General features: G+C 34.8%; 2 protein-coding genes across 2 annotated transcripts; both read left to right on the top strand.

Annotated features, from left to right (window-relative positions):
* Nucleotides 1-2,872: 2,872 nt before the first annotated feature.
* Nucleotides 2,873-4,717, top strand: LOC145955924 (uncharacterized). Its single transcript, XM_083071422.1, has one exon. The coding sequence runs from the start codon at nucleotides 2,873-2,875 to the stop codon at nucleotides 4,715-4,717; it is 1,845 nt and encodes a 614-aa protein (XP_082927548.1).
* Nucleotides 4,718-15,861: 11,144 nt separating this feature from the next.
* LOC109816408 (auxin response factor 6) lies at nucleotides 15,862-22,715 on the top strand. The gene is made up of 14 exons (XM_020381419.3): nucleotides 15,862-16,670; nucleotides 17,191-17,303; nucleotides 17,758-17,856; nucleotides 18,005-18,061; nucleotides 18,167-18,322; nucleotides 18,419-18,503; nucleotides 18,639-18,729; nucleotides 18,964-19,128; nucleotides 19,212-19,334; nucleotides 20,039-20,114; nucleotides 20,287-20,434; nucleotides 20,560-21,737; nucleotides 21,829-22,019; nucleotides 22,254-22,715. The coding sequence occupies exons 1-14, from the start codon at nucleotides 16,628-16,630 to the stop codon at nucleotides 22,366-22,368; spliced, it is 2,640 nt and encodes an 879-aa protein (XP_020237008.1). The 5' UTR covers nucleotides 15,862-16,627; the 3' UTR covers nucleotides 22,369-22,715.
* The last annotated feature ends 2,979 nt before the right edge of the window (nucleotides 22,716-25,694 follow it).

The raw sequence follows: 25,694 nt of genomic DNA on the forward strand, positions 1-25,694 counted from the left end.
TACTATGTACGGGAGCAGAGTAGGGATAGGTGTGTGGCTTGTGGTGAGTCTGCAGCGGGCAGGCGGAGCTGACCTTAGTTGCTGTTATGTTGTTTCAGCTACTTGGTGTAGCGGTTGATGTTGTATTTTGTTTTGGTTTGGTTGTTTTTGGTACACTCTAACTCGAGTTGGATTGGGACTTTGTATATATTTATATTCTAGATCCTATATTTATATACTTGTTCTTTCTGCTTGGTGTTTCCGGTGTACAATGGTATGTGTAGGACCTGCCGGGTCGTTATAACGTTAATAACATTTCGTCAAAAATTTTTTGACTTAAATATTTGTCAAAAATTTCGTTAAAAATTCTTACATTTTTGACAAATATAATTTCGTTGGAAATATTCTATCGATAATATAACTTTTCATATGAATTTTTTTCCCGTTGAAAATATAAATTTTTTGACAAATTTGTATTTGTCAGAAATTACCGACAAATATATCTGTCGAAAATATAAATTTTTTGACAGATTTGTATCCATCGAAAATTATGGGTCAGTAAAATCTGTAAGAAATATAAATTTTTTGACAAATTTATAACTATTGATAATCTTTATTTTTCTTGTAGTGTAATTTTTTAACTATTTTCTGTTAATATTTCTTTTATATATAAGTGACTCTCTAATTTTAATAATATATCTCATTCTATCTTTATTTTTCTTAATATTTAGAGTAGGTGTATCCATCCTTTTATATATATATATATATAAATAACAAGATTAATATAATTTAGAATTTTGTACATATTATTAAAAATTTCTTATTATTAGATTGATTTTAATGATTTAATTATACTAGTAATTTTTTTTGAATATATTATTTTAATATTTTTAAAATTATATTATAATGATAAAATAATTTCTAATGTAACTGCTTTCCGATAAATATAATCATGATAGTATTTTATTTTTATTTGAAAAGATAATCATAATGTATTGAAAATTTTAAAAATAATTATTTTATTTTTTTAAAAATTTAACTGCACATCTATATAACCTAAGCCACTGTACAAAAAAGTATAACTTATAAGCCAAAGTTGATGTGCATTTTTCTATATTAGTCGTTACCATGACCAATTTATAACTTTTTATTCCTGTCGACAGAGAAGATTCTATATGGTGGGAGCATTCAATAAGTCATATACCCATCTATATATGCAAAAAAATATCTTTTTTATTTTATTTTTTATACTAACATTATTTTCTATCTTTATATGATTATCCCTTTCACGATCTGTTATTTAAAGAGTGGTTTTATCTAATCATTTCCACATAATTATCTTATCTTTATGAGATCTACGGGACATGAAATGTATAATTAATTGTTGCACTTAGTTACTGAAATCAGAGTAAATATAAAGATAATGCACAGCACCATATTTATGGTTGGTATCAACCAATAATATCTTACTTGTAAATCAATAGACCATATCTACCAAGTCGGTTAGTTAAAAACTAACGATTAACTGACCTGATATGTATTCTTGTCGAAATAATAAGAAAAGTTTAAGAAATAAATGTTGTTTTTCATCTTTTAAATTCTTTAGTTGTCATTTATTAATTTTATTAATATGGATGTATAAGATTTGATATAGATTCATATTTTCATCGATAATTTAATTATAAATATAAATAAATAAAATTGATTCATAATAAATTGTTGTATGAAACTAAATAAAATAGTTATTTATATTAGTATGTGTGATTTTGACAAAAGTTTTTTAAGTAAAAATGTAAAAAAATATATATATTATTTCATTATATAAGACATTTAGGTACATTTTACATGATAAAGTACCGGTCGACAATAATTTGTGGAAATTATTAGGTGGTGGTATAATAAAATTGTGGAAAAGAACTAGCTAGGATGAGTTTAAAATATGAGATGCAAGCTCAAGAGTGATGAAATAAGAAAAGAGGTTCAAGTGTGTGTCTGTGTCGGTTGTAGAAAATAAGTGGTTACTTTTCTTGGTTTCGAATTCATGTTTCAAAGTTGAAAGTTGAAAGCCCCTCCCCCACCCCCCAAACCAATTATTAGTTAATTAAAAGTGCTTATTGTCAAAGCACCTTATTCTTCACTGCCAATGCCATGCCAGCTGGTTTTTAAGGGCTACTGAAACACAAACCCTAACTCAATTATCATCTGCTAATTACCGCCGTCGCCCTTTGCTGCATGCATGTTCTTTAATTTCATCACGATATGCTGTGCTTCCACTTGCGTTTTCAACTATGTTTCAACAATACAAACATTAAAATTTAAAATTTGAATATTGGACTGCCCAGGTCGTAATCCGACTAGCACATCGTCTAGGCAAAAACCCGACTAGCACATCGTCTAGGCAAAAAACCACCGACTAGCACATCGTCTAGGTAAAAACCCGACCAGCACATTGTCTAGGTAAAGACCCGACTGGACCTTCTACTCGTCTAACTCCCGACTGGACCGTCACGGGGTGTGGCGACTCGGCTATAACGCCAAATTACATGCACCCGAGAGGGGATACGCCTTTTTTCCCGATAGGTCCTCTTGTAAAGGCATTCTCGGAAAAATACCGATTTGGAAAACAACCACTCACTCCCTTGGCTTCAGGATAAGAGCGGTTAAGGAGAATCCCGAAAATCGCGGGGTCCACGAAGCCCATAAACACAAAAGTATAAAACCTAGAACCCTAGAGCTAGGACGACAGATTACACTTTTGAATGCTCTGGCTTCGCGGCTTGACCTAGAGAAAACCCTAGTTCGTCCCGTGGCCGGAACATTTTGGCGCCCACCGTGGGGCCACGGTAAAACTTTTCCTACGCCCCAAGAAATACAGAAAGACCTACACTTTACCATGGCGAGAGGCGGCAACAACAGCAATTCACAACCCCCTACCATGGAGGAGATGATGGCCATGATCAATGGCCTACGGGAGGATAATGCACGATCCAGGGAGAGAGAGGAGGCCATTCAGCGCGAAAACGAGGAGATCAGGAGGCGAGCGGATGAGTTACAGGCCAGGATAGAAGCCAACACCAGAGCGTTGGAGGAGGATGTCATGCAGGAAGTCCCAAGGGATTTTCGGCCTTTCTCGGAGGCCATAGAGGCTGAGGCCATCCCCAGGGATCATCGGATACCGCAGGTCGAACCTTTCGATGGATCACAGGATCCCAGTCAACATCTAACAGATTTCCGAGCTCAGATGCTGATTTGCGGAGGGAGCATGGAAGTCCGTTGCAAACTGTTCATGGGTACGCTTAAAAAGGCGGCGCTCGATTGGTTTAGTAGCCTCCCCGACCGATCCATCATCGACTTTGACGTTTTCAGTCGGCTGTTTATGGCTCAATTCGCTGCCAATAAGAAGAAGCCACCGATCACGTCGGATTTATTTGACCTTAAGCAGCAACGGGAGGAGTCATTGAAGGATTTTCTGCAGAGATTCAATGAGGTGGCTCTGAAGATAGCATCCTTGGATGAGAGAATGGCGGTCATCGCCTTCCAGAAGGGTTTGCGGTCTGGAGCGTTCGACATTGCGCTCGAGAGAGCTAACTGTCAAACAATGTCGGAGGTAAGGGCTTTTGCTTTAAGCCACATCAAGACGGAAGAAAACCAGATCATAAAGAGGGCAGCCGAGAACCGAGAGGCAGGGGGCAGTAATAAGGAGAGTAACAAGCATCTCCGACCGCGGTCGGACTGGAATAAGCGAAGCGATCGCTACAACGCAAAGGAGGGTAACTATCGGCAGTTCGATCATATCAGTCGCCCAAAGGCCGAATGGTCACGAAGCAAGGAGGAGGAGAAGTTTACGCCACTTAATGTTCCCAGGCGACACATTCTGCATGACGTAAATAGTGCGTCATTATTTGACTTCCCAGAGGCAACTGACCGGCAGTTGGGGCCCTACAAAACTGACTGGTGTGAGTTTCATCGGGCTCATGGACACAAGACGGAGAATTGTTTCGTTCTTGGGAGGCAAATTGAGCGCCTTATCAAGGAGGGTCGGTTGAAAGAGTTTATTGCAGGAAAGAAGGGTGAGAGCTCGTCCGACAGGCGACATAGGCAGGAGGGAGAAGACAACAGGAGAGGAAGACGCGAGGGGAGGTCTCCCCCGAGAGACCCCCCGCAAAAATCTAAGGAGGCTCACCAGCAAGCCATTCATGGAGACTTCAACACCATAGCAGGGGGATTTGCTGGTGGAGGCTCGACTTCTGCGGCAAGGAAGAGGTACTCTCGGTCAGTACTGTCGGTCTCCGAGTTGCCGAGACCCTCCCGATCAGCCATCACGTTCTCGGACGCCGACTTTGAGGGTGTATCTCCCCACGAGGATGACCCCATAGTCGTCTCGGCAATCGTCATGGGGTACAACGTGAAACGAGTGTTAGTGGACCAAGGCAGTTCGGCGGATATAATGTTTTGGGAAGCTTTCGTCGGGATGAAGATTCCGACTGATCGTCTCATGCCGTACGCAGGTACGTTGGTTGGTTTTGCAGGTGATCAGGTAATAGCCAGGGGATACGCCGACTTGGAGACAACGTTCGGCCAGGGAGACAATATGAAAACTGTCACTATCCGATATCTGGTGGTAAACGCTCAATCATCTTACAGCATACTAGTCGGTAGACCAACACTAAATAAGTTGGGAGCGGTCGTCTCCACGCCTCATTTGAAGCTGAAGTACCCCTTTTTCACAGTCGGTTAGGGGCCATCTCACTCTAATCTTAGAAATGAGAGTGGTGTAACAAAAGGTAAATTTTTCGGTTGGGGGAGGACAAATGCATACTGGTTCCTTATCAACACAAGGCTCACACGCGACCACTTCATCCCCACCCCGGCAAACTACATAGTCTCTACAGAAGCTATCCATGGCTTCGCAGGAATTTATCAAAGATTCGCATTTCAATGCATCATCCTTAACCCATCCATATAATTCCCCATAAATCGCGTTAGCCATTGTGAATATAACCTTAGTTTTAACCTAAAACTTAAAGGCTTGCAAGAAAAATCCACTAAGAGGGCAAAATAAATACGAGCGTACCTAAAGGTTTCCTCTCACAACTCCACCTACCAAAAGAGGGGCACAAAACCACCGCCAGCCGTCGTAGATTAGAACGGAGGAGAAAGCCACCACCGGAGGAAGAAAAGCTATGGAAAGGGAAATGCAAAATTTTAACAACATAAGGGGCCACCCCTATTTATAGCAACGAAGGGCCGTGTGTGAGGAGGTATTCCCAAGAGTCACAACGCGCATGAAAAAATACGCTCAAGAGTCACGAAGCGCGTGGGACGTTTTGGCATTTAATATTTCGTGATAAATGCTGCCACGTGGCACCACCTTTACTAACGCCTCTGCAACGCCGGCTTCGCAATAAATGCATGTCCCACCTCGAGTAAGGTGAAGAGACATGACTTGTCAGACCATATGTACCGTCTCGGCTATTGGCCGAGACGTTCTCTCAATTTATGTTCGGAACGACTCAAGTGTGCCATCCAGGTAATGGCCCGACTTGATCTCTTTTGGATCGGATGCCGCTTGGCCCACGACCGAGTTCATCTCTCCGATCGACTCGCCCCTAACCCAACTCCACTCGCCTATAAGGAGGGTCACTCGGTTTTTTGCCTGATGGGATCTTTGGAAACATATGACAACTCGACTTCAAGCCCTCTCGCCTCATGAGGCTCAGAGCTGAAGGGCAAGTGGACCGTTCAGGTCGTTTTCCGACCTGATTCCCTTCTCGGTCATAGGACGTTAGCGACCCTTCTCTTGGCAAATAACCGACCAGGTGGCCATGTCTTGAGCCCTATCGCCTTTTAGGCTCAGGGCTGAAGGGCAAGTGGACTGCCCAGGTCGTAATCCGACTAGCACATCGTCTAGGCAAAAACCCGACTAGCACATCGTCTAGGCAAAAAACCACCGACTAGCACATCGTCTAGGTAAAAACCCGACCAGCACATTGTCTAGGTAAAGACCCGACTGGACCTTCTACTCGTCTAACTCCCGACTGGACCGTCACGGGGTGTGGCGACTCGGCTATAACGCCAAATTACATGCACCCGAGAGGGGATACGCCTTTTTTCCCGATAGGTCCTCTTGTAAAGGCATTCTCGGAAAAATACCGATTTGGAAAACAACCACTCACTCCCTTGGCTTCAGGATAAGAGCGGTTAAGGAGAATCCCGAAAATCGCGGGGTCCACGAAGCCCATAAACACAAAAGTATAAAACCTAGAACCCTAGAGCTAGGACGACAGATTACACTTTTGAATGCTCTGGCTTCGCGGCTTGACCTAGAGAAAACCCTAGTTCGTCCCGTGGCCGGAACAAATATAAAATAATATACATATTATCTTAATTATCCTATCATTAAGTTAATCCTATCAGAAATAACTATATTTAAGTCAAGTATAATTATTATAAGTGATAAAGTTCTTTTATCTAAATATTTAACATATTATTAAGACTTTAATTCAAAGACATACATGTTAGTTAATATACTTTGATTGATTGATAATATTTTTTTTTATGTGGACGATACATATAAATTAAATGTGTTTTCACCATAAAATCGCATAGATTAAATTTTAATCTAAATTATTTTTGTCTAGTCAATTTTCGAAATACTCATGCTTCCACAATGAGATAACTAGCCAAAAAGGGCAACTATGAATTTGTCAAAAAAACAGGTCTAGGCTTATTAATGGTGGACGTGAATCGGACTTCATATTTTCATTCAACATTCAAAGCTTACAATAATCATGACGGGCATGTTGCTCCAACTTCTTATTAATTTGACACTACTAATCCTAACTACACCAATACTACTCAATCTGATCCCTCAAAAGGGGATAAACTGAATCTCATATGGGTGGCATCGAGGAATGAGAGTGGTTTATAGTTTAGCTACTTTTGTTAATTAGAGTTTAGACTTGCTCTTATCTGTCTTGATCCTACATTAATTTGGATTGGTGAGAATGAACGATAAAGTCTTGTTACTCTTTAAAAAACAAAATGATTGTAGATATGAGTGATTCTTAATATTTTCATTTACTTATAATGACAGAAATATACGTTAAAAAACAATTAAGTTATTTGTATATTAAAATTTTACAATAATTTTTTTTGCTTAAATATGTTTTTAGTTCCTCAAATTTAGGATAAATCTATTTTTGGTCCCTCAAATTTAAAATTGTTATTTTTAGTCCCTGTAATTTCAAAAAAATCTTATTTTAGTCCTTATATTCAAATTTTGTTAAGAAATTTATCAAACATTATTGCATAAAATCTACCTATTGATATTTTTATTAGTGAAAATATCACATTAAATTTGATTGATATTGCATAACTGTCTTAATTAGTCACTTTTAAATATGTTATTAGTGACTTAAGAGACTAAAACAAGATTTTTAAAAATTACAGAGACGAAAAACAACAGTTTTAAATTTGAGGGACTAAAAACAAATTTGTCTTAAATTTGAGGGACTAAAAACATATTTAAACTTTTTTTTTTCTATTCATAGGCATAATTTTATACAGGATCTTAAAATTGACTAAAATTTAAAATTTTAATATACAACTTAAGAATATTGATAAATATATTATTTTTGCATACAATTTTGCTAAAATATCTTATTATCTTAATAAATATATTACTTTTAATTAATAATTTATAAATTAACAAGTTAAAAAATGATATTACATTAAAGAATGAGAATATTATTTCTTTAAAAAAATTTAATGTTAAAGTTGCAATATATTTACAATGGAGAGAGTATTGTGTTGCTCTTGGAATTACGACAAGTGCAAATTAAATAGCAACTCTCGTTAAAGTTTGCCTATTTATTAAAACAGCACGCTAGCTGATACTACCTTTTCAAGTTTTCAACCAATCACGTGGTGAATACAAACACCCGAAATTATATAACTGCAGCATATGAAAATGTAGATAAAACTTGGACTAAGAATATATGAATAGTGTATTTTATTATTATTTTTTTTATTTACATCTAATCATAATTTGTGATATGTATAAGCATTTTTATCCCGGTAACAACCTCATTTTTACTTTTTACGAATTTTAAATAGATTTCACCATATTAAAAAAAAATGTTATATACAATAACATACAAAAAATATTATTATAGATATAATATATGTAAGTATAAATTTATTTAACACATAGTTACACATAATCTTAATACTGATTTTGAATGAAATTTAATCATATATATTATATGTTATTATAGTTTATACTTATATTTTTTTACCAATATATATTATATTTATAATGCAGGTACAAATATTTTTTGTGACAAGTATTGTATGAGAATTTTCTTTAGTGCTATTACACATTATTCAATTTTTACTATTTCAAATTTAAGTATATAACTTATTTCTTCAATACAACAACTCTCAAAATTTTACTAAATGAATCCACAAATACCTTCACATTCTTACATTTTATCATATAATTTTTAATTAATTACTTTTTTAATATCACTGAGGAGAAAATTTAGTATAAAAACATGTACTTATCTTAGTACCTTAAGCACCAGCTCCAATGACAAAATCTTATGAAACAAGTATTGTGCTTAATAAGAAAAGTTGATAAGCACCAGCAGTTGTTGATGATGGCCTAATAATATGAAGTTTACTGGTTTTTTAATAATAAATTTTAATTGATTGATAATGTAAAATTTTATATGCCGTAAATAAATACAAAAATCTAACAAATAATACTAAAACGTCATGTTTTGTAATTCAATATTTATCATCAAAATGGCCAAAATTGGCAATATAAGCTGCTACTCTGCTGCTCTTTCTCGAGTCATGGGAAAAATGAAACTTGAAGATTACGTTTTAGTAAAATATAGTTCACGGGATAATTAAAAAAAAAATATTTCAATCAAATTTAATATATTGTCACTGAGAATAGTTATTGAGACTTGGGTCTAACCTTCATTTTCATCTATAAAATAATATTACAAAAATAATATGTATTATAATTTGTTTTTTTTAACAGTTACGTGCTTTGTAATTGTCTTATAATAGTGAATTTTTGTCTAATTTAATTTTTAAAAATTGATTAATAAAATAAAAAATATTTACTATAAGACATATATATATGATATATATTTATTTTATAAATTCACAATGAGAAATACGTGTATATATATATTATAATAAAAAAATATTTTTAAATATTTAAATTTATAATAAATAATTTATATTACAATATAATATTATTTTAATTATTTATATATTTTATTCAAACAAAATAAGTGTCAGAAATGTAATTATACACTTTACAGCAAATTACATTTTCTCTCAAAAAATAATAATATTATACAACTATTCCTTTTTATACATTTAAAAATATACAATACTTAATCTATTTAATTTAACATAAATTGCACACACTTTTCCTACGAGAGATGCATTTGTGAAATTTTAGTGTTTTTACCTTAAATGCATATGTTTCTTTGTAAACTATGAAAAACATAGGTAATTAAATGTACATAATATATATTATTCTAAAAGATAATATAGTGAGTAACATTATTTATTTTCGTATTATATTTTAAAATATAATTAATAAAATATTTTCTTTATTTAAAATTATTATTATAAATATTATTTTTATTATAAATTTATATTTATTGAATGAATATTTTTTTAAATTTTTTATTATTGTCCTCCTAACTTTTAAGTCTAGCTCTATCATGCACACATGTAATATATTTCGATAACTTTAAAAAGCATTTTGTAAAAATAATATTTAAAAAAATTATTTTAAATATATAATTAATGTTAGGAAATTCATAATATTTTTAAAAATAATAATTAAATATGTAATTAAATAAAAAAAATTGAAAAAGTGTAACATATCTATCTATATTTGTTAAGGGAGAAAAACATTTATTTTAACAATAGAAGTAAAGTAATATTTACATTGTAGAGATTTAATGTAAGTGATATTTTGGTAATAACTTTTTTTTATCAAAAGTAAACAAAAAAATTTAAAAGTACATAAAATGTCATATATTTAAATTTATCTTGAAAGAAAATTGTATTTTTTTTAATATAAGAGAAGATAGCAATACAATATTAGCATCTTTTAATACTAACAAAAATACTTAAAAAATTACACTTCTATTTTACAATAACTTATATGAGATAGAATCATATTTGTAGATACTTAAAAAAGCATGTTCTTAAGCATCGATTAATTAAATTGATGATTTATTAAAAAAAAATGCGACACTTTTCATGGTTTGGTGGAGTGGTTGGTAAGACTACTCTCTCGCCCTCTATATAACTAAACATTAACTCTTCAAAACATGATGTACTTTGAAACATAGTTTGATAAAATATAAATTCTCTAGTTGATCGAAGTATCCAAAATATTGAAGCTATATGGGGACCAAAGGGAAAATTCAAAATTAATTGGGTTACTAAAGTGATTCTTATTAGGATTTCACATCTAAAGAGATAAAGGCTAACAATATTTGACACTGTATCTGCCCTACCTTATGATTCTCCGAGTTGGGTCATTGCATTGTCAAAATCAATGCACCTGCACTCACGTTTTGCAATGGCTCCAACTTTCTCTTAAATCACCCTTTCTGCCCTTACATTTTTCACCATACACTTCTAACCCCACACTCCCCCAATATTCTTCAAAATTAATATTATTCTCAAAGCTTGTACCTTCTAATTTAATTTAATCTAAACACATTTATAACTTATATATACATTAAAACTTCAAGATTCTTTTCTTTTTTCAACAACTAAGTATATTTTGGGTATGAAATAAATTGAATTTATAAAATTTGTTCTATGAAATGATATTGTATTTTTTAAAATAATATGGGATATTAATTTTGGAAATATTTAAAAAAAATATTTGGATAATTTTAATATTTTTAAGAATACTTTATAAAATTTAAAATTATTTAAATAAGAAATAAATAAAAATGGAAGTTATAAGTACTATTATAGAAAATAACTTCCTATATTATTATCATGAGTATTCCTTACCCACCTTTTTTCCATGAGAATAAAACTCTTTTAATCATGATAATTATAACTTTTATGGGTATAAAAGATATTTATGAATCTTGTTGTATGATCTTCTAATAACGGGATAATAAATGTTTTCACCTTGATGTTTATGAGAATAGAGGAAGATGACTTGAAATAAACATTAATCAGATTTTAAGCTTGAGTTTTATAATTGAAAAAAAATAACATGATGAAGAAAAATATTTTTTAAGAAAACATTTAAGATAAGATGTTTTTATTGAATTTAAAATTAAATTAATAGGAATTTTTCCTCAAACATTTCTACCTTATAGCAAAAAAATAAAAAAAAATACAAAAGTTATTAAAATTTTGAATCCTTGCATTAATAAAATAATGTTAATTAATATCGAGCGAAAAAAAATGTAACAATTCATCATAATTACTACATTATTTATAATCACTAATTTATAATCACTAATTAGTAGTGAATGTAACGACCCGCCACGGTCTCTACACTTAGTGGAATCGCACTACAATTAGTTAACTAAAAAAATATTAAACTGGATAACACATACATACAGGCATAAATATAAAGATCAAAATAATTAAGTTTCTGTATATAAAATATAGCACCATATATGTACAGTCATCCCAAAATATTCTTTAGTGCCGGTCAAGCACTGACAAAAAGAATGTTACCCAAAATGGTAACTCAAAACACGAGACTCAGCTCCTCGTCTCGCAACGATCACCTTTACTCCCAAGCTATCCCTGACCTGCTCCCATACCAAGTATGATCATCGCAGTTCCACCACATGGAAAATAAAAGGGTAAGCTAGAATTCAAAAATCAATAATACAAGTACAGAATAAAAATCTATACTACACATGCATCCCAAATCCTGTCCTTAAGGAACCTTTCATCTCAATCAATCATTCATTCATCAAACATGAAGTCAAACACCACACTTCATCATGTCAATAATCATGCAGTAAATGCATCTCATGACAGATATCAATGCATATCAATCATCAAATGCGTCGTCACGCATACACCTAGGAGATCTCCATAACAATAGAGCTGTATAAGTGACATTCCATCCTACCGAAACCACCCCAACCGTTTTCACGCCCAAAGCGCCCGCTCGGTCACAGCTAAACAGGATATAATCCTCCCTCGGGTTTACTCGGATGATGTCACTTACACACTTGGAAGTCCAGATCCACCGTCAGGTATAGCACAGCTGGGTACGGGCTTACCACGACCTTGACATGCATTAACCAAGTCAATAGTGGAGTTCGCCCACCGACTATCCGCAAGGATCCACGCACCTTCCTGAGTACTTGGTTAAGGGAATAACCCTCGACCTCATACCCCGCTCCAACACTAGCTAAGGACTTAGAGGAGACTCACCCAACCCAGTGGCCTATCTGAGCACCACTCTCCCAAATCCAGTGGCCTCCCAGAGCACCACTCTCATATATCAGTGGCCTATCCAAGCACCACTCTCAAGAGACTCTATGTGAGCTCTTCCAGTTCGAAAATATTTTTCCTCTCCTCAAGTCCTAGGCTATACTCATGCCGTAAGGCATCACATGCAATCATGCATCATACATCATATATGGTCTGCCCACCATCATGATCAACAGTCATACACATGTCATAAGACATCACATGCAATAATGCATCATTCATCATAAATGATCTATCCATCATTATGATCAATAAACATACTCATATTCAAACATTCATACGTATCATTACAAACATACATATGAATCATATCGCACCATACATACATATATGATCTAAAACTTTAACTTTAAACATGCATAAGCATCAATTTAAAACAATTATTTATAAATATAATTACGCTTGGAGCAGTCAGCTCGCACCTAGCCTAACACCAACCCAAGAGCTCTGAGCTCTTCCACGCCTGGCACACTCAACCTGCGCCCGGCCTAATCCCATTGAGTATGTAAACTCACATACATCCTAAATAACAAACATTCTAGCTTCCCTTACCTGAAGATTGGCTCAGATAGCCAAAGACTGAACAAAAGTAGAATTTCCCCTCGAGGCTCAACTCGGAACTTCAGTCCTCCCAAAACAAGATTTCTAATCTGAATTTCAAGAAAAGACAGAAGGAGTTATTGATCTAGAGGAGAAAAGGAGTTAAACAAAGAAATTTGGGAGAGAAAGGAGCTCACTGACCTAGAGACCTTCTCTCTAAAACTTCTCTCTAGAACCTCTACTTCTCCTCACGGCCCCCCTCACCCCTATTTATAGGTAATCCGGAGTGACCAGAACGGCCCGTACCGATACCGGAACGGCCTGTTCTGAACTCCCAGATCACGCACAAAATCCACGCCCAGAACGGCCCGTTCTGAAATCAGAACGACCCATTCCGGGACTCATCCGGAACGGCCCGTTCTGCCTCCGGAACGGCCCGTTCTCCCTCCGGAACGGCCCGTTCTCCTTCCCAGAACGGCCCGTTCTCCTTCCCAGAACGGCCCGTTCTCAACTAAAATATGTAGTTCAATTCAGTAGCTTGGAACGGTCCGTTCCAGTTTGGGAACGGCCCGTTCTGGACTACTGAATCAACCTTTTTTTTTTATTTTTTTTTTAACAATGTTACAGTGAAACTACTACAAAATACTTAGAATTATATATTTACAAATATTTGGATATGTACCATATAACATGTATACAAGTGTAAAATAACTATACAAATATAATATAGTATAAGTGTAGTAACCCAATAAATCTCAAATATACAACCTAAGTTACCAATTAAGTAACATTTATACAAAAGTTATACAAAAGTAGCACCAAAAACAATCAACTGCACCACCATCCATTTGATGACCTCCTATTGTACATCTCCTTAAACCTATCTGTGCTATGTTCTAATACCAAGTATAATTATTGCAGTACAACCACATGAAAACAAGTTCGGGTAGATTAGATTTCCAAAAAGGATCAGATAAGTCAATACATATAGAAATCCAAAAATACCATTCAAGTACAACATACCAATGCTTATCAATAAATTTAACATACAAACATCTACATCTATTATCTTAGATCAATATACATAGAACTATCATCATTATTCATCATGCAATGGATTAAACAATTATATTAATTAGTTGAAAATAGAATAAACCAAATTGGTCTCCAAATTTGAAAAATATTATCATATTAGTGCTTAAAATTAAGAAAATATAGAATATGTTTGTGAAAGTGAAAGTACAAATTCACAACCATATTAACCAGAAACATAAAAAAGTACGTAACCAAAATGATAATATTAATTATTATATATTAAACACAAATATTTATCTTATACAAAATTGTCTTTAGAGATTTTTCTTCGACAAGAGAGTTTTTAATTTTTTTTATTTCTTATCTAATTTAATTTTTATTTATTATAATTATTTATAAATTAATTTTTAATATTTTTAAATAAATTATCAATAAATAAAAATAATATTATGCTATAATATAAATATTATCACAAATCTAAAATATAATTTATATATTTTAAATATCTATTTATAATTTTTTAAATATAATTTATATATTTAAACATAATATATATTTTGCATATATTTTTTTTTAATAAATTTTAGTTATATATAATAAATATTCAATTTGTGCGTTACACATGCTAAAATCTAATTGATACATATTCATATATGAAAATGATAGTAAGTAGTTAAATTTAATGACTTATTTAATATTTTAAATACTTATTTGATAATTTTTTAATTTCAAAAACCAATATAATAATATCAACCAAAATATATGTTTAATCTTGAAAATAATACGTGGATTGGTGTAAATCTTAATACTAAGTTCCATTTTCACATATAAAAGGAAAATTCAAAAGTAGCTAACTTAGAGAATAATCTTTGTCTCTTTTTATTTTATTATATATATATATATATATATATATTATTTTATAAGCTATATCCATCTATTAAAGTTTATTGATGATTAATCTTATTTTTATATGAAAAATTGACCATTCATCTATAATGAGATGAACAAAATTTAAATACAATTTTTAAGTATAATTATAATTATTCTTAAAAATTGTATTATTTTTTTCTTTAATAAAATCTCTCATTCCAACATTTTATTTTCACACAAAAAACAAAAAATTCTCAAATTTCTATTGAAGAGGGGCAAGTGTAATACTATTCTTATTAATTATTTGTAGTTTTTTATTTTTTTTTTATTTTTTTTATCTATTATGCCTTATTTGGTAGGAAAGAAATAGATAAGAAATATGATGAAAAGAGTGGAAATAAGAAAAGTTGTTTAATTGAAGAGAAATAGAATGAAAAGAAATTAAAAAAGTGGTAAGTCTCACCTTCTTATTTATTTTTATTTATATATATATATATTTTATAAATATCTTATTTCTCACATATTTCTCATTTATTATTATTTTTTATCTATTTCTTTTAACCAAATAACTAAATTCCTATATTATTTTTTTAAATCTATTTTTCTTTATTTTTTCACTCTATTTTTCACATATTTCTTTCCTCCTTTAGTAAACACAAGCTTATTTTTGTCCTTTATCCCTTGCTTAAAAACACTACTTTACCACTAACTTAACTCAAATTAATGAAAGTTTATCTCATAATTATGAGGGTGGCAGGGGAAATGTGAAGGCTTAGGCATCTAAAATCTCCCTCTTTGGTTGTATGAAAATGAAATCGTAGGCACGAAAAGTAATAATAATAAAAATGCAAAGCCCTCACTCTCTCTCCGTAGAAAAAATGTGACACTCGTACACACTCTATTAAAAGGACACCCAAAAATAATGGCGGTTGCGTTGTGATTGATTGGAGGAGAGAGAGAGAGAGAGTGTGTGAGGGAGAGAGGAGGGGTAAAGCTATAGTAGCATAGCATGGCCACACCAAAGTTATTAGAAGCAGTAGTAGTAGCAACATGTCTACATGAGCAAGACCACAACGCATAACCATAAAAACTATGCACAAGCACAACACACAACCACTGCTACTACTTACCATTTTTCCATAACCGGAAATCACCCAAACGCTCACTCTCCATTTCTACTCCATTTCCTGAGATCCACCCCTTCTCTGAGATCTGTTTCCTTTTCCACTTTCTTCCGCTTCTGGGTCTCCTCGCTCTTTCAGATTCTTGCTAAATTTGGCACAAACAATTGCCCACGTGTGTAATGAGGACTTCAGTTGAGGGCTGCAACCTGGGGTGTTGGGGGTTCAGGAAGAGTGCAACCGAATGAGGCGTAAAGCAATTGTCTTTTGTTGCGACACTGGTTTTGGTTGAGCCTTCAAGGGTGGGAATCTTGTGGGTGTCTTTGGATTTTTGTAATGGGTTTTGGTTGGTGAAGTACTGGGACAAAGGTAGCGAAGAATGTTATTATGTTGTGTTGAGGAAGAGAGGACAAGGCTCGATTTTTCTGTGGAGGGTGTCGTTGTTTTTTTTTGTTGAGAATTTTGTTGCCTAATTGTTCCGCTTGAGAGTGTTGTGATTGTTGGCTCAATTTTGAGGTTGCTTGTTTGTTTTAGTCTTTGTTTTTGCTCAAATGAGACTTTCTTCAGCTGGTTTTAGTCCTCCACCCCAGGAAGGTAAACATAAACACTCTTGTTTCATCTCTTCTTCTTGTTTTTCAATTCTGTGTGATAATGTTTAATCTATAACCAACGAAGTTGGGTCTCGCAGAAAGGGTTACTAAGATTCGAATTCCTATAAAAAGAGGTGTCTAGACACAAAAATGTGTCTATCTTGACTCGGACAAGATTGTGTCATAATTGTCTCAGAAAAAAAGGATACATGTGAAGAAAAATAAATTAAAAAATTGTGTAGCCCAGCTAATGAAGTCTTTTGTACGTTTAACATGGCTGATGCTATTTTTTTTTTCTCAATTTTTTTGAGGCGGGGATGTGGTCCTGTGAAAACTGAACCATGGCTTCTCTTGTTTACGCCATGACTCAGAGATCAGAAAAAAAGTGATTTTGGTTCTGGGATTTGGGCAATGGTTTTAAGATCTTGGATTTGCTAAGAGTATGCCAAAACGAGTTTGTCCTTTGAGGCTCGGTGTGGGCTCTTTTTATCCCATGTTTGATGACATTGGGGTGGATTTTGCAGGGGAAAAGCGAGTTCTAGATTCAGAACTTTGGCATGCATGTGCTGGTCCCCTTGTGTCTTTACCAGCAGTTGGAAGCCGCGTGGTATACTTTCCACAAGGTCACAGTGAGCAAGTGAGTAAAAAATTATGATGTTTGATTATTGTATTGCTGCTACTCTTGTGGACATTGTGATAACATTCTCTTACTAATGTTGAGAATAAAGTAATAATGCGAATCTTGTGTTTCTGGGCATGAGGATGCTCTCTTGTCTCTTGTCTCTGTCTCCGTATTGCTTCTAATTTGGAGGATGGGGTGGGGTTTACTGTTACCCTTTTGTTTAGCAAAACCTGTTTTTTCTTTCACCCTGGCGAAGCCATGTGGATATTAATACTCAAGTGGTTCCCAAGCTCAAATTCTTTGGTTTTCAGCTGTTGCAGGCTAATGAATCAACCCACATAAATGAAGTAACTTCACTTGCCTCCCAAAAACCAGCACATGATCTTTTACGTTCAAAAGCTTCTCATTTTTTTTTTCTGCGTAAACTGCATGCTCTCAAGTATCATTACTTGACACTTTTCCCTCTCAGGTGGCTGTGTCGACCAACAAGGAAGTAGATGCTCATATCCCAAACTATCCAAGCTTGCCTCCTCAACTCATTTGTCAACTTCATAATATGACTATGCATGTATGATTTGTTATTTTGTTTACTTTTCTTTTTAATAGTAAATCAGTAATAGGACTGGTTTATGTTGGCCTTCACTTGTTTCAATTTTTCCTTTGTTGCTTCCTGCACCCTCTGTCTCTAATTATCTGTTTGTTCATTTGGGATTCAGGCTGATGTGGAGACTGATGAGGTGTATGCACAGATGACCTTGCAACCTCTGAATCCTGTATGATAACACTGCCTGAGGCTGAACTCAGAAGTGATAACTGGTTTTGCATCTTTTGTAGTTATATAGTCATTCTTCAGCTTTTAACTATGGCCATGTTTGCAGCAAGAGCAAAAGGAAGCATACCTGCCGGCAGAGTTGGGCACTCCAAGTAAACAGCCAACAAACTATTTCTGCAAAACTTTGACTGCCAGTGACACAAGCACTCATGGAGGATTCTCCGTACCTCGCCGGGCAGCTGAAAAAGTGTTTCCTCCTTTGGTAAACCTTTGTGGAAAAGACCATGTTATTTAAGTCAACTTATTCATCAAAACCGTTGATTTCTCTGGCATTAAATTTATAATTGTCACCTTGCAGGATTTCTCTCAACAGCCACCTGCTCAAGAATTAATTGCAAGGGATTTACATGGCAATGAATGGAAATTCAGACATATCTTCCGGGGTGAGTAATAAAGCTGAGTTTCTTAGAATTTAATTGCATATGTGGGAATTTTCCTGTCAGTCTGAGTATTCTAGTTCTATGTTTCTTTCTTGTCTACAATGTTTGAACTTGGCCTTTATTTCTTTTCTTCTGTAGGCCAGCCCAAAAGGCATCTACTCACAACTGGATGGAGTGTCTTTGTGAGTGCTAAAAGACTTGTTGCCGGTGATTCTGTGCTGTTTATCTGGCAAGTAATTTTATTTTTTCCTGCTCCCTAAAGTGGCATGCCTCTATATTATAAACAACATTAATATTCTGCCCTTCTACCTTGGATTTTCTTATCATTTCAATTTTGAAAATTTCCCTTTGGCTCTTATGTGGCTGATTGACTTGTCTCCTTGAACCAGCCCAGCCTCTAAGATGTGTGGTTGCTTCATCTGATATATTATCTTGTGTGACTCAAGTGCATTTTCTTCTACAGGAATGAAAAGAACCAACTGCTTCTGGGCATCCGCCGTGCTAATCGACCACAAACCGTGATGCCTTCTTCTGTGTTGTCAAGTGATAGTATGCACTTGGGGCTTCTTGCTGCAGCAGCTCATGCAGCTGCAACAAATAGTCGTTTCACCATTTTCTACAACCCACGGTATAAGTAGTACACCTTTGTAAAGCTTTCATATCATGAAATGTTTTCTTTGATTGACATTATTTTCTTCTTCATATATTCAGTGCTAGCCCATCAGAATTTGTCATACCCTTAGCCAAGTATGTTAAAGCTGTGTATCATACTCGAGTTTCAGTTGGTATGCGTTTCAGGATGCTGTTTGAAACAGAGGAGTCAAGTGTGCGGCGGTAGGTTTTTAAAACTTATTGTTGAAGATGATATTGTATAAAGTATAAACATTTTCCTTTCTGATGTTTAATATGTTGGTATGTTAAGGATAATATACCATATTATTTAGAAAACACTGTTGTCTTTTCCATGCTGCCCAAAGTATTGGCTTAAATTTTAGAAAGTTTTTGACTTCTTTAGAGAAGTGACTGTGATTTTCTCATATATAGTGCTTTAAATATGAGGCAAGATGCAGTTGGGAAAATGGATATTCTAAGAATTGTAATGACTTGAAGAATCCTAATCATATCATTATGCACTTAAATCACAGATATTAGGTAAGTGAATTTGAATTGTTCATGATCTGTGCTTCAATTCAATGAACAAATGGAAGGGTTTTGTTCAAAGATAAATGTCCCAAAGATGTGTCCGTGACTAAAATAAGGCCATATTTGTATCTTATTTGTGATGGCTTACTAAACATGGGTACATGACACCCTAAGGTATGATCAATACAATGAAATGGAAGAGATGGATTTCTTTGTGTGCTGTGCTAGTTATGAACCTCTAATCCTTAGTAATGCTCTTCGTGAATTGTGAATGAGCTTGAAAGTTTGGTTGAATAAACTTCTATTTGTCTGGATAAATATGGCTAATCACTCTGTAGAGTTGGTGATACTTATTTCTATTGTAATTATGAAATACTAATACCTCTCTTTTGCAGATACATGGGTACAATAACTGGCATTAGTGACCTGGATCCTGTCCGGTGGCCCAACTCACATTGGCGCTCAGTCAAGGTTTGTATAGAAACACTATTGTTATAACCTTGAAGTGTTATAATTACATATTTACATTGGCCTGCATCTTTCATGTCAGGTGCAAAATTTCTAATGTGTTGCTTCATATACAGTTTCTATTTTTTAAGGAACGATTTTGAAATTTAAAATATGGTTTTGACACCGATTGCAGGTTGGCTGGGATGAATCCACTGCTGGAGAGAGGCAACCTAGAGTGTCTCTATGGGAAATTGAGCCATTAACTACATTTCCTATGTATCCATCCCCATTTCCTCTGAGGCTTAAGCGACCATGGCCTCCAGGACTGCCCTCATTCCATGGTGAGCTTCTTGCTACATCTAGTGCTGAAAATATCCACAATGTTTTCTAGCTAGTAAAATTTATGCATTGATGGAAACTCATTTTGTTTGATCATCCCATTTTTTCTTGCTTTAAATGCTATCAGGCATGAAGGATGACGATTTTGGCATGAATTCACCTTTGTTGTGGCTCCGAGACACTGATAGAGGGCTTCAGTCTCTTAATTTTCAGGGGATTGGGGTTAATCCTTGGATGCAGCCAAGATTTGATCCCTCCATGTTGAATATGCAAACAGATTTGTATCAAGCTGCAGCTGCTGCTGCTGTTCAGGACATGAGGAGTTTAGATCCTTCCAAACAGCATTCTGCTTCCTTGCTTCAATTTCAGCAACCACCGAACTTCCCAAACAGAAATTCTGCTTTAATGCAGGCCCAGTTGTTGCAGCAGCCACAACCTCAGCAAATGTTTGGAAATAATCAAGAGAATCAGCATTCACCACAATCTCAGCCACAAACTCAGGCTCATCTTCAGCAACATCTACAACATCAACATTCATTCAATAGTCAGCATCATCATCACCAGCAGCAGCAACAACTACAACAGACACAGCAGCAACAGCAACAGCAAGTGGTAGATAATCAGCAGATTTCCAGTGCAGTCTCTACAATGTCTCAGTTTGTTTCTGCACCTCAACCTCAATCACCGCCTGTGCAAGCTATCTCTTCCCTGTGCCAACAACAAAATTTTTCTGATACAAATGGAAACCCAGTGACTACTGTTGTTTCTCCCCTGCATAGTATCTTGGGTTCATTTCCCCAGGATGAGACATCTCATCTACTGAACATTTCCAGAACAAGCTCTTGGATTCCTGTTCAAAATTCAAGTGCATGGCCATCCAAGCGTGTTGCAGTGGATCCTCTCCTTTCTTCTGGAGCCCCTCAATGTGTTCTACCTCAGGTGGACCAGCTAGGACAGCCACAGAGTACCATGTCTCAAAATGCTATTTCGTTACCACCTTTTCCTGGTAGGGAGTGCTCAATAGACCAAGAAGGGAGCAATGATCCACAAAACCGTCTGTTATTTGGCGTTAATATAGAGCCCTCGTCCCTTCTCATGCCTAATGGGATGTCAAGCCTTAAGGGGGTCAGTGGCAACAACGACTCCTCAACCTTGCCGTATCAATCTTCAAATTATCTGAATACCACTACAGGCACTGATTCTTCATTGAATCATGGAATGACACACAACATAGGCGAATCGGGTTTCCTGCAGAGTCCAGAAAATACTGGACAAGGAAACCCACTGAACAAGACCTTTGTGAAGGTGAGTTTTTCCGGGGACGTTTTATATTTTCAATAAAAAAAAATCATTATTCGAGTCTTGCATTTTTTACTTGATAAGTTTTTTGCTTCAGGTTTATAAGTCAGGGTCCTTTGGAAGGTCATTGGATATCACTAAATTCAGCAGCTACCATGAGCTGCGCAGAGAACTTGCTCGAATGTTTGGCCTTGAAGGCGAGTTAGAGGACCCTGTGAGATCAGGCTGGCAGCTTGTATTTGTAGACCGAGAGAATGATGTTCTTCTCCTTGGTGATGGCCCTTGGCCGTAAGTCTCCCACACTGCTCATGCCTTATTCTTTCTTTTTCTTATCTTTCCCTTTAAGTACTAAATTGAAAAGTAGAGAAAGTGACCAACTTATATTAAATTGCTTTTTGGCCTTCCATATGGTGATGATTTATATGTGGTGCATTTAAGTTATTTATTTATTTATTAAAATCGAATGATCATGCCCCTTTTTTCTGTACATCTTTGTCACATTTGCCTGATCTTATGACACAGGGAATTCGTAAATAGTGTATGGTGCATAAAGATACTTTCTCCTCAGGAAGTGCAGCAAATGGGCAACAGTGGCCTTGAACTGTTGAACTCGGTTCCAATTCAAAAGGCTCTCTAATGGCATCTGTGATGACTATGTGAGCCGTCAAGACCCAAGAAATTTAAGCACTGGAATAACAACTGTGGGGTCTTTAGACTACTGAAGGATATGATTGTTAATAGTGTGCACTTCTTCTATCACATGTAATATTACCCTTGCTTCTCAACAACCCTTTGTGTACGGTGAGAAGCAATGCCTAAAACAATGTAGTTTATAGCCTACTCTCTAGCCTTTGGATTTTGTTTTCCTGCTAGGACCATTCATAAACCAATACTGTAACTATATGGCATCTAGTCATTGTGCTAGCTACAATATATACGATACTTAATCCGTTAGGAAATCAATGCGTGAGATAGTTCGCTTAACTTGTACGGCACTTTGCTTTTAGTTTGATTTTGGCTAAATGTTTAGGGTGCATGCATGATTTGACAATGGAGAATGGAGTGGAGGTGATGTTGAACTTGTTGACCTTTAATAAGTTTTGGTTGAATTGTTTGGTAAAATCTATCATGCATGAAGATAAATGGTCAATTAAGACGTAAATGATACTGGTGATGATGTTGGAATGCTTGACTCGGTTGAGTGATGGATAAATGCATTTGGGAAAAAGGAGGATGTGACCCTTTGAACATGAAGAGGACACCAAAGCCATGTGATGTGTCTCTCTGATCATACAGGGATGGAAAACAAATCACCATGTCCTTCTATTAATGTTAAAGTGGCCCGCTTTGTCGTGTTCTTGGTTTTGGACATGCATCCTTTCACCTTGGCTGGTAACGCTTTTGCTTCATCAATGGCAAAGTGAAAGCTGTGCATTTGTCCTTTTCGATCTTGCTTAGTCATGCCTGCTTCATGCTCTAGTGACCCAAGTATTTGGATTGGAATTTCTAAAGCGACAAAATTCCTTGCCTGCGTTGTCTAATTCACGTTTCATGAAATGGAAACACATGTAGAAATATCATAGTTCCTTAATGAATATAAGGCATTAGTTAGAAGATAAATTTAACACGACTGTCATTGTTTTACCATAAAAAAAATGAACCAACAATTTGTGCCAATTGATTCAAAGAGTTGACTCACCAATAAATGGGTACTGTAACTGTAAGAGAGGTGGCTGTAATACTAATAGAGTAGACATATCATGAAGTTGTATTAATCATCTTTCTCTTTATTAATCTTAGGTGAAATAAAGTTAAATGAAAAACGCGGGCCCACTTGTGGATATAGTATTATTCTATGCTTATGTTTAAGTTGAGGATACAAGACTAAATGTTGGTCAAATTTCGAAAATTCTTATGAGATTTATGTCCAATTCTTATGAAAATTCTTATGTTTAAGACAATATGAACAGTTTGATAAATTGAACGAGTGGAGTAGTTCAGTTTTGAATTACAAGGATATTTTCAAATAACATATAATTGGTAGGGTTTCTTGAAATTTAATCTTAACATAAGATTCGTTTGTTTAAACTTAATGAATAAAATAATAGAGCTATTTTTTAGAAGTTTATGATTCTAGTGCCCGAAAACACTATAAATGTCACATTATTATTATTATTATTATTATTCTTTTCTTATAAAAAACCACGAACAAATGGACTCATAATTAATGTAAATAACCATTGCCACATACATAAATGGAACTTTACCAATTAATATAAGGGCGTCAGAAAAATTGGGAGATGCCAACGGAGCGCACATATTTGTTGGTCTCATGATGTAAAACTTTTGCGTGTAACTTCAATTTTTCATATGCTCGAAAAAATTGTAACGCAAGTTAAACCCCATGAATCATGATGTAAGAAAAAGTTACCGTTTGTTTGGTTGGGCGTTACCACATAGTAGACATGCGTCAAATACGAAGCAACTAATACATGCAAAAGTTTCTGCATTTTTTTATAACATTTTTGACGTGAAATTAACGTAAAACTGTAAAAGGTATATTTTTTGACGCAGATTCAAAGACGTGTACGGATCCCCCAGTTAGAAAAAGAACTGCATGGGGTTGCAGTTCAATTTTTCACCATCCATTTTTTTAATTATGTTTTTCTATGATTATTTATACACGTAAACATATATTAATGATTGAGATTCATGCAATTGAATAAAATAAATAAACTGCAGGAGATCTTGATCCTTATTCCTTAACCAACTACATAACAAAATCACTTGTATAAATAAAATTTTTCATTGTATACGACGAGATCGGAACAAAATCGAGACGTACAGTCCCCAAAATTTTACACATCTAGATTATTCTTTATTATGAGTTGATCAAATATTTGTTGGTGAAAAAGAAATCTTAGAACGTGTTGATGTCGGCAGATTTGACAGTGAGAACTTCATTCTCTCACACCGTACAGTGCCATATAATTCACTTAATGATTTCAGTTTCTAGTCCTTTTCTTTTCTCTTTGAAAATAGTCTCACATTTTAAATGGAAGGAGCCTACTTGAGGCCAGCTTTTTGAGTTGTGGGAAAATGGGTGATTAAAGAAGTTGGAGTCGAGTGTTGGTTAGTACAATTTGTTTTGATGCATGCATGTTGTGGGGCTCCCCTATTTTGATGGACCCTTTTTCTGGGTATGGAATGGTGACCAGGTAGGGCACTATCTACAATAATAATACCAGTTAAAAGGTAGGGCTCGCAACACAACAACCCTAGCCCTAACCCCACCTTTTATATATACATATATATATATATATATAGTTCTGATTCAAACACTAATCTTATTTATAGTATTGAAATTGTTGACTCAACAAATTTTTTACATATAGAAAATATTAAATATCATTTTCTCGCTAAATAAATCGTTTTTACAAGATATGATCATGTAAATACAAAGTACCTAACCAGTCCTGCCAACATATTCTGTTAGGTGGTGGAGAGTTATTCTTGATTCACCTCTTTTTCTTTTTTTGTTTCTTCGGACTGACTCTACTATCTGGTTTTCCTGTGTCACCTACAATATGACCAGAAACGTTTGTACTAGCTAACCTCTCTTAACATGTGCACCTTATCTTTTCTTGTTTCCCACTGCACAAAATTGATGCTGCACTTGCATCTGCCACGCTCGTGTATCATAAATTTTTATGCATGCGCCACAAAAATATGTAACTATCATATTAATTATCTAAAAAAGGTTTTAAGTTGTTTTAGGACGTAAATTTTCGTCTAGGGTTGACTGTTTTGTAAGTTATTCATGTTTAGTTGTTATGGAGGGAGAGAAGGACAAAAGGATAATAAGAACTTGGCAATGCAATGTTGTAAAGGTAGTAAAACAAATTGGGCTAATGAGTCTTGTGTACGAAGTACGGATTCATGCCACAGAGGTCCTGCGCTGGC

Source organism: Cajanus cajan, chromosome 1 (assembly GCF_000230855.2).
Source record: "Cajanus cajan strain Asha chromosome 1, NIPB_CcT2T_4, whole genome shotgun sequence".
Classification (NCBI taxonomy): domain Eukaryota; kingdom Viridiplantae; phylum Streptophyta; class Magnoliopsida; order Fabales; family Fabaceae; genus Cajanus; species Cajanus cajan.